Source organism: Cygnus olor, chromosome 19, assembly GCF_009769625.2.
Source record: "Cygnus olor isolate bCygOlo1 chromosome 19, bCygOlo1.pri.v2, whole genome shotgun sequence".
Lineage (NCBI taxonomy): Eukaryota > Metazoa > Chordata > Aves > Anseriformes > Anatidae > Cygnus > Cygnus olor.
The window spans coordinates 2415177-2434691 of NC_049187.1; the positions used below are offsets into that span (position 1 = coordinate 2415177).

Consider the following 19515-nt stretch of genomic DNA (forward strand, 5'->3'; position numbering starts at 1 on the left):
GGGCAGAGCCACATTAAACACTCCCTGCCTTGTCCTCTGGTCTCCCCAGGGGATATCTGTTTCCACTGCTGACTGTGGTGCCTTGGGTCACTGAGACCTTGGGGCTGTTCGAGCAGCTTGCTGGGGGCAAGCACGGCCCCGTTAGGACCTCACCGACCTGGCTGTCTCGGTGACTTGCTCTGCTGAGTTTCATGACATGTTTTCCCAGCCTGAGGATTTTTGCCAGATCGAGATCATAAAACTTCTGCCTGCAAGACATGCAGAGGCTGGAGGAGAATTAGTCTGATTAATTTGTCATAATGGCAAAGTGTTCTTCTGTCCTCCTTCTCCCTCATTACAGAGGCAATCATTCATTTTCCCTGAAAATTAGTTCCAAGTTCGCTGTTACCTGCTGTGATCTGACTTTGGCTGCTGTTAATTATTTGCATTAGAAGAGCTGCATCATGAAAAGATATGAAACTCCGCTTGCGTTCTCATTGTTTTTAGTCTTTCCTCAACCTTCCCTTAAAAACAAGGGGAAAGACACAACAAAAGGAATATTCTCTTTCCCATTGTTCCTAGCTCATCACCCTTTTTAATAAATCCACCATTGCACACAAATCTGGGAGAAGCACGTGTGGTTCTTGCAGAAGGAGCAACGACTTTTCATGTGAGCTTCCTCTCGACAAGCTAAATGTCCTACCAAGTGTAGCTCCCTTGCTCTTTTTGTGTTTTGATTTTGTACAGGAGGGATGGACTACATTTATTTGACCTTCTGTTATGCTGCAATGGAAATTAAAGCCTGCAAGATAGGAATGATGCATAGGAGACCTAAATTGCCTGGGAATTCTGCTTTGACTCTGGGGTGCAGGCTTGAAGAACAGAGCCAGAGGTTTATCCAGCACGTGCACTGAGCTGAACTGGGCAGTCGATGCTACGAGACAAATGATGTCCCCCTGCCCAGACCCACTGCCTCACTGGGACTAGCTTTGCCCAGTTGTGGCACTTGCAGCAGTTCAAATCAGATTAGATGGAATCAAAGTGAAATTATCACAAGCTGGATGTAAAGACAAAAGGAAGGAAGATGCATTGAAGGCTTCACCTCTGCACTCTCTTTCTAGAAATACATGACGTATCCCGTATCTAGCTTGCATTTGAAACATCTTCCTGCTATGTTCAGTGATAAAAGTGACTGTGAAGCCTCGCTTGGTGCCAAGTGATCAATCCCACAGTGATACTTTCATCCTTTATCAGCTGGTTGAGGAGAAATTCTTTTTTCCCCCCTCTTAAGAGCAATGAGGAGGAAGCAGCAGCAGCTCTGGCTGTGCGGGATTGATGGAGTCAGTCCTTACTCCTGCGTGATGGATGTTGGGATGGGTGAAGCTGCTCAGCCAGCTGGGTCTGTATGGCTGGGCTCAGGCTGGGGCAGATGGGCACGACCCCTCGGACCATGCCCAGGGTCATCTTGGTTGGCTGGAGCTGCAGGTGAGACAGATAACAGTGGGTGTATTTGGGATTTCATGCAGCTGATGGGACAACCTGGGGCAGGTGAGGAGCCACAGAACTTTGTCATCTTCAGCACTAAGGAATCTCAGTCCTCCTCTGGGCTTCCTTGTTTAATACCAAGGTTCAAAACTCAGACTTTGCAGCAAAGCACTTTTTTTTGGACGAGAAAATAGTATCTTAGAGGTAGCGAAAGTCATCAGCATGAAGAAATTCCTGTTGATGGCTTTCCAGGTGAATTGCCTTCTTAGTTTCATCTCATTCCAGCACTTTTCCTTTGTGATCCCTTTGCACCCCTGGGAGGAGCTTTCCACCTCCCTCAGATTTTCTTCTTGCCCAAACTAAGTGCATCTCTATGCTTTTCCCTTCTTGTTTCAGACAAGCTTTCTAATCAATACACTTTGTTTGTGCTCAGTGGTGACCCGGGCCCGATTTTTAGAGGTAGCTAAGACCACTGGGTTAATAATCTACATGCATTTCTATTCATGGTTACAAATCAGTAAGGCAGAGAGGCATCACATTATTTAAAGTTTTGCTTGTGGATTTCTCTGCACTTGCAGTTTTTGCCTATGCACGAGGATAACCACACCCTGGTCAATCCTGGAGTCTTCTCATGGCTGATTTTGGTGAAGATGTCTGATGCTATGGTAGAGAATGGGGCTCCTTGCTGGTCTCCTCCTATTTTGTTTGCAGCCCTCTGAGGTGCCAGCTATGGACAGCTCTGAGCCACGTGCTGCTGGCTTTGTGGGTTCCCAGCCCCAGGCCATGACCCCTCACATGCAGGCAGCTGGAAATTGCGCTTCTTGTCTTGCTCCCCAGAGTGCTGCAAGCTCCGTAATTCGTGCTGCGCTGTCATGCCCAGCTCTCTCTCAACCTTGCTGCCTCCCGTATCTCTCTGCCAGGATAGATTGGCTCTGGATTTTATTTTATTTTTTTTTTACTCCTGGATGTATTGCTTTTCATCTTTATCTTTCCTAAGCCAAATTGGATTCTACCCATTCAGCCCTCCACCTCTACAGGCATCCACCCTGATTAATGCCCTGAAGGGAATACTGTGCTCTCTTCTCCCCATCCCTTTCCCTCGCTCCTTGCCTCCTCTTTGCTGCCACGAATAACTCGGCCCCTGCTGTGGCTGCCTTTGGTCTTCTCCTGGTGAAGCTCCTTTGAGTAACACCAAAGGCTGGGGCTTCTGAGGGGGCCAGGTGAAGGCTGCCTTCCCCCTACAGGACTCCTGCTCCCCTGCTGCCGCCTCCCCACCAGCCCCTTTCAGGCTCCTGGAGCCGTGCTGGGCCTCTGCTCGGTTATTTAATCTCAGAGAGATTTCAAAGGGTCTCTGGTGCTGCAATCAATGTTGCTTCCCTAGTGACAGCGCACTCTGCTGAAGCAAAATGCTTCAGGAATCAGGGGAAGATGGTGTCTGCTGCCCTGCTTGGACACCCTCACTCCTTCCTGGCCATCCTGCCCACCTCTCTCTGTGCTGGTCTGAGTCACCACAACACCTTCAGGAGGGGTATGGTGATGCTCAGCAGGTCCCCAGGCTTTTCCTGCATCTTCATCCAGGACCCCCAGCAGCTGCTTTTCTTTCCTTTCATCTTGCTGCTGCTTATCCATCTTGCTGCTGCTGGTTCTCTGTGGGCTCCCTTTCTTCCAGGACTCGCTCTCTGCCTTTGCCTCTCAAAGTACAGGTTTGCACAAGGTAAGATAAATGTTTAGCACCGTCAAGGCTTTGTGTCCTTTGTTGTATAAACAGTTACAGTCATAAAGGTGTTGGGCTTTTTTTGTTGCATCCAGCACACGCTTCCCCTTCTGAAGGATTTACTGTTCTTCAGGAAGACAAAAGACAGAGATACGAACCTGCAGAACAAATTCTTTCCCTGCAGCAAGAATCTGCTTTTCTGTGAACACTTGGATGCTGATGCGGTTAGTGAATGAAATGTTAGGAGTGTTAACTGGATCAGACCCTGCCTAAGCAAGCTGCAGGGGTCTTTGCAGGACCGTGTGTATGTGGCAGCAAACTCAGTCACGTAAGCCTTATAAGAGCTGTAGGATGGCAGGAGCACGAGGAGGGCTCAGCAGGAATCTGCCCCCCACCATGCTATCAAAACTGGCTTCACCCAAGCAGCAAGGATTTGGCTGGATTAGGATGAGGTGGCAAAGCTCTTCATCACAGGCACCCGAGAAAGAAAGAAAACAAAATGAAAATGAAGGATCTTTTTCTAGTTCTTTCCCACAGATGGTTAACAAAAATAAATGTTAGGAAATGGGCTTCCACCCTTAAATCCAATTAAGTGTTTCTGCTTGCATGTGGATGCTCTCAGGATGCGAGGAGGCCTGGAGATGTGCATGGTCCCTGTGCACTAACTCACCCTAGGGCACTCTGGAAGGTCTGGTAAGTAATGTACAGCCCCTCAGCAAGCAGTTGCAGCTTGCCAGGAGCACAAGAGACCTGGCTTTACTGAAAAAAATGCAGGTAGTATCATGTCCATTTTACCTGTTTTATCACCCAGCATGTTCGTAAGTTGGGGTCCTACAAGTGCATGTTCTTATCTCCAGGTTCCACTTGTAGCATCCTGTGGATATTCCTAGTTCACCGTTGTTCTTTCTGAAAGTCTGCAGAAACATAGCTAGGTAATTGGCACTGAATTGTTTTTTGAGGTTCCTTCCTTGCTGGCTTTAAATGGGATGAACTGAAACAGGAATTTTTAGTGCTTCACCTCATCCAAGCAGCCCCCTAGTAGCACGAAACGTGTGAGTTTGTGCCACTGCCGCTCCTCTGGCACGTGCTTCCTGCAGTGATGCTCCTCCAACTTGCATGCCAGGCAGCCAGAGGAGTTGGTGTATTCCATCAGCTACCCCCAGCCTGTCCCTCACTGCTCCCAAGTGATGTGGGCTGTCTAACAGGCTGCTGTCAAATATCAAGTCTGTACTTGGGCACTGCTCCATGTTCGAGCAACAAAGCTCACAAATTAAGCCTCCTGTCTTGGCCAATTTTGTTTCTCCACCAGGAGAATTCATTTTGGCCTGTGAGTAACTCAGGCAGTCAAACATCTGTAGGCCTGGCTAGTTCCTTAGCTAGCAGCTCACCCACTTGAATTTATCTGGCTCCTTTTGGTTCTTGGGGGCTGCATTTTTCCAGGCATGACTATGTCCCTCAATGCCACGTGCCATCCAGGTTCAGCCTTACTCATTCCTTTGAAATGCTTGGGCTAGAGATGATACTAATCCTTAAACTGATAGATTTTTTTTTTTGTGCTGTTGTTTTAGACATAAAATTCTAAAGTCCTTTTCAATTCCTTTCTGGGAGTCCTTAGTGAGGCCCTTCTGGGATCTGCGCTGTTTTTGCTTGCTCTGAACAGTGCTTTAGATTCAGCAGATGAAGGCTGTTCTCCCATTATAAGATCTGAGTTTTCACGAGATCATGTGTAGCTCAGTGGTACTGTTCTGAATGAGGAGCTAATTATCTATGTCATTATCATGAATTGCTAATCACCACCACTATTAGTGGTAGCAATGACAGTAATGCTATATCGTATCTCTTTGCCTCTTTCCTTTGAGTGGGAAGCACTTGTGTCTGCTTTCTACTGGGAAAACCTGAATCGCAGAGGTTGAATGGTGTGATTAGTCTTGCAGCAAGCCTGGGTGTGCATCATGAAACCCAAGACCACGAGGCATGTTACATGGTGCTCCATCTCAGCTCTTTTCTCTTGTATATGAAAATCAATCAGAGACTTGGAGGATGGAGATCAGAGATATTTTTTTCATTGGTGTGACAGGTTTTTTTTTTTTCCATTTAAGACTAACACGGGTAAAGTCCTTGTAAGAATGTCATTGGATTATAATCTTTTATGGTCCCTTATGGTTACTCATGGATTGACCTTGTCTCTCTCGTGGTTGGGGAGGCTCATGAGTTTCTCTGAAGTGGCCATTCCAGTGCATATTTACACCATGATATATTTTGCTCTTCCTTCCCCTAATCTAATGTGATAAGAGACAATCATCCATTTTCCTGGTGACTTTAAGCACCAAGCACTCCTGAGGGGAAAAAAAAAAAGTGACACATTGAGCTTGACTGGTGTGGTGTATGGTTTCTATGATGAATGTCCTTCCGTTGATGTCTGTTCCTCTTGTCTCTGTAGGATCAGTTATTCACAACTGTCATGTTGTAACTGAAATGCACTGTAGTCGTCTACGAAAGCAGAGCTTGTCTTCCTCCAAAGCAGTGTCTCCTGATGCTGTGCTGTGTGTAGGAGTACCAGCCCTTCCATTTTTCCTCCTCCTAATGCCTCACCAGGCAGTGCTGGAAGAGGAGCATTTGGGGGGGCTGTTTGGGGGAAAAAGTGGTTGATGAAGGGCAACAACGGAGGAGTGTTATTCAATATTCTGCCATACAAAATTGGCCAAAGTATGGAGGACCAGCTGTGAAGAAAGTCCTAAAGGAAAAGCTGGTCAGGAGGCAGCATGTTTCCTGCCCAAGTTTCCCAGAAGGTTTGGGAGATTTTTGAAAGTCAGTGGCATAAATAGCAATTATTCAGGATAAAACAGGAAACTTATTTACTGCTGCCAAATATTCCTATGGGGTTTTCCGTGATTTCTTTTAGAACTGTCAGGAAAACTTCAGCTCAAGTATTTCTAGATGAAACACAGCATTTTGATAGAATTTTTCCATTTGTCTTTGAAAATGTTCTGAAATTTTGCTGAGAAGTTCTCATGCAGGAATTCTGAGAGTTTTCCAGTTACTGCAAACAGGGAATATTTCAGTTCTTGAATGATGATAAACGTAGCGGAGGAGAGAGAAGCATGCTTATATTAATGCATTTCATGACGAAGTCTTTTGTCAAGTTCCAGCTTAATCAAATCTTTGGGGAGAGCTGAGAGGGCGAACGATGCTTTCTTCCCCTAGGAAGAGCACCCATCAGGGCACTCCAGTCCCCAGGCTGCTGCGCTCAGACGACAGTCAGTGAGCAGAGACCCACGGTACCTGGGTTGTCTCCTGAAAGCTGCCTTCCCAGCTGCTCTGGCAGGGCAAACCAGGCAGCTGCAGGGAGCAGGAGGCCTGGACTGGGGCTGTTAGGCCACGAGATGTTGCTTTGGTTGACTCTGGCACAGGGCTGTGCCTCCCTGCAGCTTCTGGTGGGCGCAGGTAGCTTCAGGCTCAGCAATGTTTCCTCCCCGGTGTCTTGCAAAATGAGTGCGTGACTGCACGGAAAGTACTGGAGGCTTGCAACTTAGCATGGTTTTTACGTCATTTTCTTACACGTTTAAAGTTGAGAACAAAGAGACAAGACCTAGTTAGCTTTCACTGTCCCTAGGCCAGCTAGGAGCTGGCAGAGGATGAAAGGCTTTGCAGCAAAGCTCTCCCTCCCCTGCTCCTGAGGGGCGCGGGAGCGGTGCCACGGCTCACCTGCTGCCCTTCCTGCCTGCTGCGGCCCTCGGCCAGGCTCCCTGCTGAGTATCGCCTCCTGCTGCCCCCCCGGCACGGCCCTGCTCTGGAAATGCATGGTGACACACGCCAGCAATGCAGGAAATCATCCCCTGCCCCTCCGTGCCTGGCAGGTTAAATGCGTGTTGTCACCTTGTGCTGTCCGATCCCATTCTTCCCTATCCAGAGAGAAATCAAAAAAGGAGTGGAGGCCCGTGGCCCCGACCAGCAGGCGCTGAACCAGAAACGAGCGCGTTAAAAAGGAAGAGGGAGAAAATGGGCAGCCCAGCTGACACGTGCAGGCTCCTGAGCCACCAGGCAGACACATGCCAAGGAGGAGCTGTCAGAGCAGAGCGGTGTTTCGGCTTCCTCTGTTTCAAGGATGGGCTGTGCGGTCAGGTGGGGGACAGGAGAGGGGAATCAGGGGACTGGGAGCGCGCTGTCAAAATCAGGAGAGCAGCTCAGCTGATGGCAGCTCACATCCGTGGCTGGTAGCTGCGTGCATCGCAGTGCTGAGCCAAGTCCTCCTGCAGTCCCCTTCTCCGCGGGTCAGGCAGTCCTGCCAAACTAAGCAAATTGTCAGCTTGGAGGGGGGAAATGGAGACTGTGAATACAAAGCTGCCTTTGGCCCTTGCAGCTCCTTTTTCCCCATTCTACCTCTTTCTTCCTGTCTCTTGCTCCTTGTTAAATTCTTACTGAGGAGCATGCATGGGTAATGAGCAGGTGATTAGTGAAGAGTGAGGTTAACTAAGGCTTGCAAGAAAGGAGACAGCGATGTTAAGATGTCAAGTGGGACAAAGACTGGGGCACTGGTATATGTGAGGGACAAAACCTCACCACACTTCTGACCATGCAGGTTAAGCTCTCACGGGATTCAGTCCTGTAACCCCTCATTGGTGTGTGCTCAAAGCAAGGGGCTGCAGAGGCTGTTTCGGAGCCCTGCAAATGGTAGAGGACACGTACATCTGCAGAGGTTGCTTCAAGTGGAGCACTGGGAGCTTCCTAGAGGTGACACAGGCTGGCCTGGGGAAAGCCTTAGTGTGGGTGTGTGCAGGTAGTGGCCACGCTGTTGTCTCAGCATCGTTTCAAGGTAGGCTGTAGGATGTACTTGGAAAAGGCTTTTGCAGTGGTTGGGTGAATCTTTCTTTTCTTTTTTTTTTTTCCAGCCTGTGTTATTTGCTTCCTTTCTCACTCACCCCACCCCCACACGCTGTATAGCCTTGTCATAATCTGATGACAATTTGCTTGCTTTCCATGTGATTTTATCAAGTAGTAAGGTCATTGTTACCCTAGATGCTCTGGGTTGAGGGTATTTCACCTTCCTGCAGAGTACCCAACCTCACCTAGCTCTCGTTTAACTTGTGCTTGTCAAAGTTGGCTTAAGCCTGGGAAAACTCTGAGGAGGGTGAACTGGGAAAAGTAAATCTCTTCCAGAACTGAAAGACCACTGGTGCCTCTCTGACAAAATATTCTGCTTCTAGGGGGAATTATCTGGTGATTTAGGTGGTGGAGAGGGATGGAGGAGAGCTTTTAGTGTTGGGGACAGTAATTCATATTGCCTGGCTGGACAGATGTATGCAGCAGTGCATCAGGATCTCATTGGCAAGGATGCTGTGTGGCCCCAGAACAGAACTGTGTGCATTTCGGACTTTGCAGTCCTCCTGCAGGATGAGGGGCAGAGAAAGAGCTGAGGTAGAATCAAAGTGGTGCCTTGTTGGGCAGCAATGTGTAGTGTGCTGTAGTTCCTGCTGCTATCGACTTCACAGGCTTTGTGGAGACAATCTCAACGGTGAAAGAAGGGCTGCGTATTTTCCCTGACTTTATGTGATGTGCTTTCTTATTCTTCTCTCTCTGTAGTGAATTTGCCAAAGAACGAGAGAGGGTAGAAAATCGCCGAGCTTTCCTGAAACTCCGTAGGCAGCAGCAAATAGAACGGGAGCTAAATGGATACCTGGAGTGGATCTTCAAAGCAGGTAAGGAGAGACAGCTGATGTTGGACCAAGGTGCGTGGCACACAGAGTCTGATGATGGCAAGGACAAGGACCCCAGGACCAGTTCTTGGCGTCCCTGGGCAGCAAAGCCCAACTAGCACTTATTATTTGTTGTGCTTGTTCCTGCGCAGTCACACTAAAGTTATTGCAGAAGATCCCAGTTTGGTTAAGCTAAAATAAAGGAGTTGGGCCAACTTGCTTTATTGCTGAGATCAAAGCAATTGTCTTAATACGGTATAATACAAAAGGCGATACAGTGCACAGTCTCCGTGGTGGGGAACTGTTGCCTGAGATGAGTCATTTATATTTTATTTACTTTCCACCACAGCTATTTTATAAGCCTCTCTTGCTATGATGGCAAAGTACACTGGAGTGTCATTTTTATGAGCTACAAAGATCACTTTCATGAAACTTATCCTGGCGCGTGTGAACAGTGCTTTATAACTATTATAACTGAACATTAGGCTTTATTGCAAGCAGTGATCAACTTTAACAAAGACCTAAAATCTCTATTTTAACAAAAATAGCAGGTTTTTCTTTTATTGGATGGTAAAGATTACCAATAACCCTTCTGTGTTATAGAGTAGCTAATATATATTGACATAACCACAGTGCAATTCATTAAGCATCGAGAAAACTTCTGGGGCTGATTTGCTTCCTTGCTTGCATTTCTGCAAAGCTTAAATGTCTGAGTAAACCGAAAATGCCTTTTGGAATAACAGCGGGGAGAAAAGGAGTGGTGGCTTCACAAATAGGTTTTCAGCTGCCTTCCTAGGCAAGTCAGCTTCGCCTCTGTCCATTACAAATGGGGAAAATGAGGTCCAACATTGTGTAGTGATTTGGTGGACAGCAGCTGGCAGGCTGGTGGCAGGACTGGCACTGTGTTGCTCTGAAGCTGTGGGACAGACCTTTGTTTCTGCTCTGCCTCGGTGCCCTCTGCGAGCCACCGGCCGGCAGGGAAGGGGACTGCAGAAGCCTTCTCAGACAGGAGTGGCCTGAACATGAATTTTAACAACCTGGCTAGAGAGAAAGAGGTCTGAAATGTAAAATAGGAAGAGCTAGTGGCAGTTTATATGGTGGCTTGATCCCATTATTCCCCAGAGCACTATACGCAGTGACAATTGAGTGCCAGTTGTATTGACTTTTATTCACTGTGACTGTTCAATGGCTAGTGCCCTCAATTAGGCAACCACTCTTTATCTCCCTTTAATTCTGTGGTTCTGTAGGAAAACAAGGGCCATTTGCTTTCCTTTCCATTTAGAACTTGTCTTCCCGTTTGTTTACAGCTTTTTGCTACCTCAAATTCAAATTAATTAATGGCTTTTCGGTTAACTGGAGCAGAGTGCCGTGATTCTGCCTTGGCTCTGCTGCCATCTTGCTTTTAAGGCTCTTGTGATTTCTTGGGCTCCAAAACCCAGTTTCCCCATTAATAAAATAAAGATGAGATTTTCCTTGGAGGGATGTGGGTTGCTTTGTTTTATTTTGGGGACTGTTGTACCAATAAAACCTATGAGGAGGTCATTAGCTGAACCTTGAGGTCTGAAAGTTGAGCTGGAGAAGTTATAAAATACACAGCCAGCCTCTGCTCCAAGCACTGAATCCCTTTGGGAATGACTGGCTATTCTATTTCTGTGTTGCCAGTGCTGTATAAATGCCACATGAATATACAGTGAAATTTCTCTAAAATGCTCATCTTTTTTATTTTGTCTAATAACACAAGACCCAGAAGGTCTTACAGAACAAGCAAGTGTATGCAAAATAGCTGAATCAGGCAATAATAAAAATATCCTGTAAAGGCACTGTTGAAAATACAATAGGAATGTTTTTAAAAAAAAAAAAAAAAAGCTTCTTAGTACAGCTGAATAATAACAATAATTAAAGTCAACTAATCAACTTAATGTTATTAAATCTTTAAATACAAAACAAACATATCATGAAGGCTAGACAAAAGAGAGAATCATGTGTTTGGAATTCAGGCATTGCAATGTGGGACTGTGCAACCGATGGGGATTTCCCATTTCTGTTTCTGAAGCCAGGATTTCAGCTATGCCCATGTGAATCACAGATCGTGCCACTCTTCCTTGCCCAGGATCGTGTGTGTGGCCGTGGCCAAAGCAAAGTGCTTTGGAGAAAAACAAGCAGAATGGAGGTCAGAGGCTATCCAGCCTGCAACAGCCCCAGGCAGTGAAATGTTATAAGCTCTTTGCATAAATGGAAGAGGAAAAGCTCTTGGTGTTCTGCTCTAATGTAACTCTGGAGGGTTTTGGTTGTTATTCATGTAAATATCTGATTGTTTTTAAATCCTTCTAGCACCCTTGACCTCAATGAATCCTGTAGCAAGGAGTTCCACATGTTAATAGTTGATTTGATTGAAGAAAAATGCTTTTTCCGTGATTTTAAGTATGATGTCTTTCTGCTGTAGTGGGAGGAAGAGCTCAAGAGTGTACTTGGTGTTTCTTTTATTACTCATTCTCTGCTGCGTCTCTACCTTGTTTCATTAAATGTCTGCTCAAAATTTTATTCTGCTCAAAAGCGTGCAGGGCCAATCTGCTTTTTTCTGCTCTTCCCATGGAAGGCTCTCTAGGCTTCTAGTATTTATAGTATCCATCCCAGTGCATTTTGTTTTTTCATTTATTTCTTATTTATTTTTGATGCAAGGTAGGAAGAATGGAAAACTGTGTTCCATTGGTTCATAAAGGTGCATCTTAATACTAAATGTTTAAGTATAATACTTAATGCGGTTGGTTTTGCTCTGTAACACTTTGCATATTCTGAGTAGTTGCTGGAGTTGGAAAGGAGATTTCCTTGTTCTCAACAGTGCTCAAGTTCTTACCTGAAGGGCTGTAATGGGTTTAAAACTAAGGAAAGTATTTGAATGACTAAAATCTTCCCTTCGTCTGTACACTACCTCCCATTTGTCAACACTGATTTTAATCTAGCATTATACTCATTATTTATTGACCACTTTTGAGTGCCTTTAATGTTTCTTAGAGCCTTCTCTATTTGTAAAGTGAATAACATTATCTCTTGATGTATGTGTTGCATTAAAAAGGTAGTTGTGATAAAATTTGGAGGTTGTTTACTATTAACCCCTTCTTATACTGAAATTGTAGCTTGTTTAGTCATCCGTAAGAAAACTGTGGGTCTTTGTTTTCTACTTCTTAAATGCTGTCTGACTTGATGATGTTCCAGACCTGGTTTAATGACTTCTCTTAATAGACATTGGTGTTGTAAGAATGGAAATCTTTAGTAGCCTGGCCCTTAAGTATCTGACTACATTTTTCCTTTTTTTCTAGGGGCACTTTTAATTTTTTCCAGTGGTGAAATAAGGCTATAAAGAGGAAGAAAATAGTAACAAAAAGTGCTTGTGAAGTTTTCAAGGAGGTACCTTGGTACAGCTAAAATATTTTGGTGCCAACTCACTACTGATAAATCACCAGAAGTGCAGCAATGGTTGAAACTGAAGCACAGGTAGCTCAGGCTATTTTAAATGTGGATTGTTTAATACAGTCAGCAGCGTATCTGCTTGAGGAATCTATACCAAGGTGTTTTACGCAATCATATCTTTAATGAGTAGCTACTTGTCTGAGCTATACTTAATACAGGAAGCCTTAATTGATGGAGTGCTTAACAAAGGCTTTCCCTAGTGAAGGGTTGGGAACAAAGGCAAGAATTGTAACATAGCTAATGTGCTGAAGTGCTGAATGTAGACATGCATGATTTATAACAAAAAAGTCACCCTCTGTCCACCCAGTTTCCTTAGAGGTTGACTTCCTTGAAATAGGATCATACAAAGACCAGGTACGAAGGTTTTAAACCCATTTCTTGTGTGCATGTTAAAGAATGAAGACATAGGATAGTCAGGAGAGTTTACATATTTTTCAAATGAAATAACAGGAGATTTCATGTAAAATTCCCATATATGTTTATCATGAAGCCAAGACTAAGCACGGAAAATTGTTACTCAGTGGAGTCTTTCTGACGGTGTTGTGAGCAGATGTCCTGTTGCCACACGTGATTTAGAAACCTGAAAATGTTTTCAAAGCAGTAAGGTGTTCAGTGGTGTGAGTTTCAGGCCAGAAGCAATGATTAAATCATATGATTTCTTGTCTCTTGCAGAATTCAGGCTGTAATTCATATGGTAATTGCTATGCCAAACCTGTAAGTGTTGGCTGTAACATTTAGAAGCAAACTCTGGCTCATTTAGAAATGGACCTGTAATCCTAACTTTAATCTCAAAGAATGAAGTCAATTATCTGCTTTTAGCAAATTACTTAAGACCCACTCTTCCCTCTGCTGAAAGCCAGCGGACAGAGGTGCAAAAAGCAATGCTTCACACCATGATACTCCTCTAGACACGAGTCAAATGTACTCAACAAATGGTGCTTCTTGAGTTCAACCAATATCAAATAAAGTCTTGTTGGTGATCAGCAACCCTGTCCTGCCCCACCTGCTGTGTATCAGAACAAGGTTGCTCTTTGCTTCATGTTTATCTTTTGGCCCCATGCAAAAGTAGTAGCAAGTCAATCCGAAATTGTGCCTTTCAGAGGAGTTAGGAAGTGGTGAAGTCAAGCAGTGTAACCATGCAAATGATTTTGCCACTGCTGCTTTCCCTGTTAAACTCCTCAAAACTATAGCAACTGTTAGGCTGTCATGCTGCATTTTGAATGGAGAGGGGAGAACTAGAAGTTCTCTGCACAGAGTAAAGAGCTTATAAGCCCACAAATATTCTTTTGAAGATGTTTCTCTTATCTTACAAGGACATGCATCATTTTGAAGACACTGCTCAGAGACTGGAATTCTTTCTGTTCAGAGCTAATCAAGTTGCTGGTCTTCTGCATTTTCCTTCTTTCCCAGTCCATCTCTTTCACACAGCACTGATTCTGAACATTTCTTTTCTCCTGTAGTAAGCAGGCTTTGGGAATGGATTTAACCTCTCTCTTTCAGCTCACTGTAACATGAATGTCATTCCTTGACGCAACAAAGCTTTACGAACCTCAGGCTTCAGCTTTCTGTAGAAGAAACAGAGCAACAAGCCCTTGACACAGCTGGAAAAAGTAACCAGCATCCATGAAAAATGGCAGCAACATGCATGAGATGGCCAGAGAGGATTGCTAGGAATTAGAGACCCCTGTGAGAGTGCAATGGCTTTCTCTAAGGGATGCATTTTTATCCACTTTTTCTATTTAACAAGTTTGAAGCTTCAACGGTTAAAGTTTTTTTTTTTTTTTTAAACTTCTGTAGCCTGTTTAAAGTGAGTTATTTGCTGTAATACACTCTCCTTTTGAGTACATTATGTCCTATCTCCCCTTGTCAAAGAGAAGGGGCACCATGTTTCTCTCCTGCTTTGCCTGTTTTGTTCTGCTGGCCAGTTCTTCAGTGTAAGACGACTGCCATTATTTCCAGTTCTGTATCGTGCTGAGGTTTGTCAGTACTTAATGACCAGCAATTAATCTTTCTGCTGAGACACCTCTCACTCTGCTATCCTAGTGAAGGCCCTGTGCCTTTGTTTGGAGGCTAGAAGTTGCTGATCTGATACTGTGTCTTTGTTGGATATCTCTTCTAATGTGGAGGTACTATTGTTTGGAGGTTTTTCAGGCTTCCTAATTATCTTCTGCCAGTCTCTGTTAGTGATGACTAAAGGCAATGCAACTTCTGAGCCTCTGCTAAGGATGCTGCATGGTTAAAAAAAATAATACTGGTAATAATGTGATTTCTTTCTGCTGAGCTATCTTATAAGCAGGTTTTAAAAGCCTTATAAAGCCCCACTGGGGTAGATGTGGCTCTTCGGTTCCCTGGAGGATACAAGACAAATGGGAGTGACTGTCAAGGGAGAGGACTAAAGAGCAAGGGTGGAGGAGAGACAGGCTTGAGGCAATTGCATGGGTGAGACGTGTTTTTTTGTTATTTTAAAGAGGCAGCAGAAGTGAGCCATGTAAGAGGTATGTCTATGGAGGGAGATATATTTGGGGCAAAGGCTCAGCTGGTCCACAGAGTTGCCTCAAGACTGTACTTTGTAGGTGAAAATACATTGGTATCAAATTGTCACTTATAAATTCAGATGTCCCACTGGCATTTATCATCCTGGTTTCTGAAACCTCAGTATGGCTAAACCTGTCATCAGTCTGGCCATGTGGGCACGGGTGGCACTGGAACATCACATGGCATCAGTACACCATTGCAAATCGTGATGTCCGTACAGGTCACAGGACCCCAAGGTGATCTGGAGACTTGGGGTTGTTCTTCAGCTTCTGCGCAAAGGCTGGTAAAGAGCCATGGCAAACTATTACAGGAACATGCAATCTGAGGCCACTTAGAAACAGGGGAAAATAATAATTTATTTTCCTTCACAGTCAGAGATCTGTGAAGGGAACAAATACAGCGATTTTCCTCCCGCACTGGTACAAATCAAGCACAGAATTGAGTCGCCACCTAAGCAAATAAGCTTTCTTTACTGGAATGTTTTAATTTTTTTTTTCTTTAAATAAGAAGTGATTGAAGCTGACAGCTCTCTGAGCGCTGACCAGTAAATGTGCTGGGTCTGGCTGAGATGTTCCTTAAGCAGACATCTCTCTTGCGTTGTACTCAACTGGGTATAGCTCCTAAAGAAAAGCTGCCTGCCTTCTGACCTCTGCTAGCTCATTACTTTCATTGCTCACCACCTGTCTGGCCACGTGTCTGCTCCCTGCAGTCCCACAGGGTAGCTTGTATTAGTACATCTAATTACCAAATGCAGTCTGAAATTCAGCTTCTCTCTGGGAGTGGCAGAAGAGCTCCTCTGGGGACGTGTTCGCCTTCCTGGGCTTGTTTGTCACAAGAGCTGAACATATATTCCAGCCCAAATGGTTGTGAATTTCCAGTGCAACTTGCTGTCGTGTCGCATGAGTAAATAAAACCTACCTGTGTAGTGCGGAGGAGCCCATTTCAGATATAACATACAGCTCCTTAAATCACACTCCATGAACAATGCAGGTTTTAAAAAAAATCTATAGGAAATTGTCTACTGTATTAGCATCTTGAGCTCGTACTTCTGCCAGCACAGGGTTGCTTTGGGTATCACATTTGCAGGCCCTTTGTGCAGCTGCCTTTGGGAAGGGGCCAGCTTCTCTAACTATCCCTTCTGTTTTACAGCAGTCAAATTCATTATTAATTGTCATCAACTTTTTTTTTTAACTCCTTCTGTAATTTTAACCCCAGAATACCGGTATAGCTGGTTATACTAGTACACTAGGCAAGACTTCAGAAGTACCTTTTGGTTTTGAGGTTTGAGAGAGATGGTTCTTGAACTAAAAAACCCCATTTTAGTTGTCTGACCTGCGGTAATGAGCTTCAGAAAACACCTGAATTGTATTGTTTTCATGTTTGAGGGTGGTTTTTTTTTTCCTTCTTTTTGAAAGACTTCATGCCTATTAACAAGCAGATTGATAGCTCACTTGACATTTTTAACCCTCTCTCAGCACCATTGATTTCCTTCCCACCTTCTGAGTCTTTGGTGCATTAGTTTGCATTTTCTTTTGTTTTCCTCTGCTTGGGTTCTGGTCTTCCTCAGTCCTGAATATTATTTTCTAGCCTCCTCAGTTTTCTGTCTTATTAAAGTATCATTCACTCTCTCTCCCCCAGATGATTAATAAAGAGATTATGTAAGACTTGTGTGGTAGTGCTGATCCCTCCAGTATTCCTCCAGACAGCTCTTTGATGTTTGGCTGTGGTTTGCTTTTATTTTTGTAGTTAGCCTTCTATCTAGGCTGGTTTAAATGGACTTTTAAGCAAAGTTTTGTAGGAAGGCAGTATCAGACGTAATTTGGGATCTTATTAAAATATCTATGTCAAACGTATGAAAGAATTTGTCATTTTTAATAATACAAGGAAGTGTACAGTTCACCAGCTGCCAATTCAATATTTTGTATGCTTTAGATTGTCTTTTAGATGATCCTTACACAATTTTACAGCAGCAAGCTAAAATCTGCAGTTCAGGCCATATGAACTGTAAGGTTTCAAGTTTTGGTGCAGCGTGGTGCGTGCTGCAAATTGACTTGGGTGATGACATTTGCACTGTGAAACCTCAGGAAATTTGGTCGTCTTTCACACAGAAATGAGTCAGTTTTGATTGGGGGTGTGTGTTTTTTTTCAGTGCTCTTTGAGTTCTTGTTCTGTAGGAAAGTATAAACTCGTATTTTGGAGACAAGATATACAGCAATGGAAAACCAATGGTGACATCTCACATATGTTGCAGTTTGAACTGTGCTAGCCTGAACTCCACTATAGTAACTTTGCCATGGATTTTATTGGACAAAGATTTGACCTGATGGCTATTTGGTGACATTCTGTCCCTTGTGATGTGGCAGAGCTGATGTGTACCACAGCCTTGCTTGGTTACACGTGCCATGAGACATGGATCCTTTTCCCCCAGCTTAAATCTGGTATTGTTGATGGAGACATAAGTGTGGCAATGGGCACACGAGCATCTTTCATTCCTTGGGTCTCCAGTGGGGCTGGGCACGAGGGACTATCCTCTGCCTTGTGGAGACCTGTGGCCTTGCTTGGAGCCGAAGGAAGGTTCTTGCTCTACAGAACTTACTTAGTGAATGATAGCTGGTAAAGAAACGGAGTGGATGGCTCATTGTGAAGACAAGGAAGTATGCAGTCTTCAGGTGGTCTCGTTTAACCTCCTTTCCCCCTTGGTTCTGTGAACCATCCCTTTTCCTACAGGCTTGGGGTAACAGGCGATAAAGGGGACAGGCTGGTGGCAGCTGGGACAGAGGTTGCTGCACCCCAGCTCAGCTGGTTTTAGAGTGGGGATGTGATAAACCTGAGGCTGAGCTGGCTGTTTTTCCTCTACAGAGGAGGTCATGCTGGCTGAGGAAGACAAGAATGCGGAAGAGAAATCTCCTCTGGACGGTAGGTCGTTTTGCTGTGCGGTTTTCCTCCTGCAACACACGAGAGGTTTACCTGCTGTATGCTGACGTGGCTTTCTGCTGCAACCAGGAGGGTCGTGAGCAACACGCCTCTGCATGCACTTGGAATAAGTCGGGCCAAAAGAGGTCCCTTTTCCTGTACGGGCCTTTTTGAGGTTGCAGGTGGATGATGAGCAGTTATGTGACACCACTCTGGGATGGGGATCTGCTCGCGGGGTGGCAGGGGCACCCGCCCCAAGCAGAGGCGGCTGTGCCTGGGGGTAGGCTGCAGGGCGGATGCCAGAAGAGAAATGCGCTGAGCGAGAGAAGGCAGGGCTCTGAACCAAGGTTTCCAAATGGATTTGACAAAGAGACTAAGACCCCTGTTACTTGTAAGCAGTAAGACATAACAGGGTGTGGTGATCCTCTCTCCGACGTGCGACCCTAGCGTGTCAGGCCGGCTGAGCGTTGGACACAGTGCAGTGAGGACGCGGGCCCACTCTCCCTGTGCCTCGAGACCGATGAGCTCTTAGGATGCGACAGTCAAAGTTCAGTTAAAGATTCTTCCCTCTCCCTTTTCTGACCATCTTTCGTCCTCCCATGTCTCCTCCTTTCCCCTCCCCTCCCTTTCCCCCCTCTTTTTTTTTCTCCTCCCATTCACTGTTAGGGAGGGCCGCCTCGGAAGGGCCGATTCAACAAGGCACGGCACCGGCAGAGACTAGCAGCGGCAGCAGCTACAACAGTGAGTGGATTGCAAATCACCAGGGGCTCAGGCGGCACAGCGGGGCAGCGCTCCCCCTCGCCCGAGCGCCCAGGTCACCGGCGATGCTTCCTACCCGCTTTGGCTCCTTTTGCCCCGAGCTTGGTGGCTCCTGTGGCATCTCGTGCCTGGCCGCTGGCTTGGCTGGGTGACCTGCGCTCGGGGAGGGCTGGGGGATGGACGAGCTGGGGCTGCAGGAGGTCAGGGCTGAGGTGCACTTGGAAAATCTCCGTGGGTGTGTGTGCGTGGGTGTGTGTGTGCGTGGGTGTGTTGTCCGGCACGTGGGTGTAGCCAGGGCTTGTAGTCTCGAGCTGCGATGAGTGCTGGAAGAGCAGGCTGAAGGGCTGAGTGCTGTAAGAAACTAGAGGTGGGTGCAGGCCATGGAGCAAAGTCCCAGGTACACTGAGGCTCCATCCATCCGAGTAAGCTGAAGGAGCCCGGTGATGGTCCCAGCTTTGAAGCCAACTGGTATAGAGCAGCCCACGTCTCTGCTAGTAAATGGCCTCAGCCTCCTGCGCAGGGGTCATTACATCCAAAGTGCCTGTAGAGATGGCATGCTCTAATTACTAAATTTAGAGTGTTTTTTCTTTTTTTATTTTTGGTGGGGGAGGGAGTGGGATGGGGGAGAAGATAAAGGAGAAGGTGCTCGATTCACGCCAAGGAGTGCAGTAAACTTTGCTCCCAGGGTTGGTTAAGGTCCAGTGCTGGGGATGGTGCTGGGGCAGCTGCAGCCTGGAGGGCCCCAGCGCTGGTGTTGCAGGGACCGAGGATCCAGCCCTGCTGCTGGGTGGGGAAGAAAAGAGCAGAAGAGGTTATCTGCAAAATATTGGGTCCAGACCGCAGGTTGAGAGCATCCTCTCCTCTTTGAGCCTCTGAACCTGGGAGATGTTCTGGGGGCTTCCTTGAGGTGGCACAAGCACGAACGCTTAGGTGCAGAGGAAGGAGTCCATCTGTTTCTCTGCCAAGGCA

General features: G+C 45.8%; 1 protein-coding gene across 17 annotated transcripts in view; it reads left to right on the forward strand.

Moving 5' to 3' along the window:
* The window catches only part of LOC121057530 (voltage-dependent N-type calcium channel subunit alpha-1B-like), a 284260-nt gene that overhangs the window by 138814 nt on the left and 125931 nt on the right, over nucleotides 1-19515 (forward strand). For 12 of the 17 annotated variants that reach the window (XM_040531855.1, XM_040531860.1, XM_040531856.1 and 9 more), the window contains 3 exons: nucleotides 8759-8874; nucleotides 17734-17790; nucleotides 18454-18528. In XM_040531855.1, coding sequence (XP_040387789.1) covers nucleotides 8759-8874; nucleotides 17734-17790; nucleotides 18454-18528 — 248 coding nt within the window. The remainder of the gene's footprint in view (nucleotides 1-8758; nucleotides 8875-17733; nucleotides 17791-18453; nucleotides 18529-19515) is intronic. The other 5 variants (XM_040531863.1, XM_040531872.1, XM_040531866.1 and 2 more) reach the window with 1 other exon arrangement.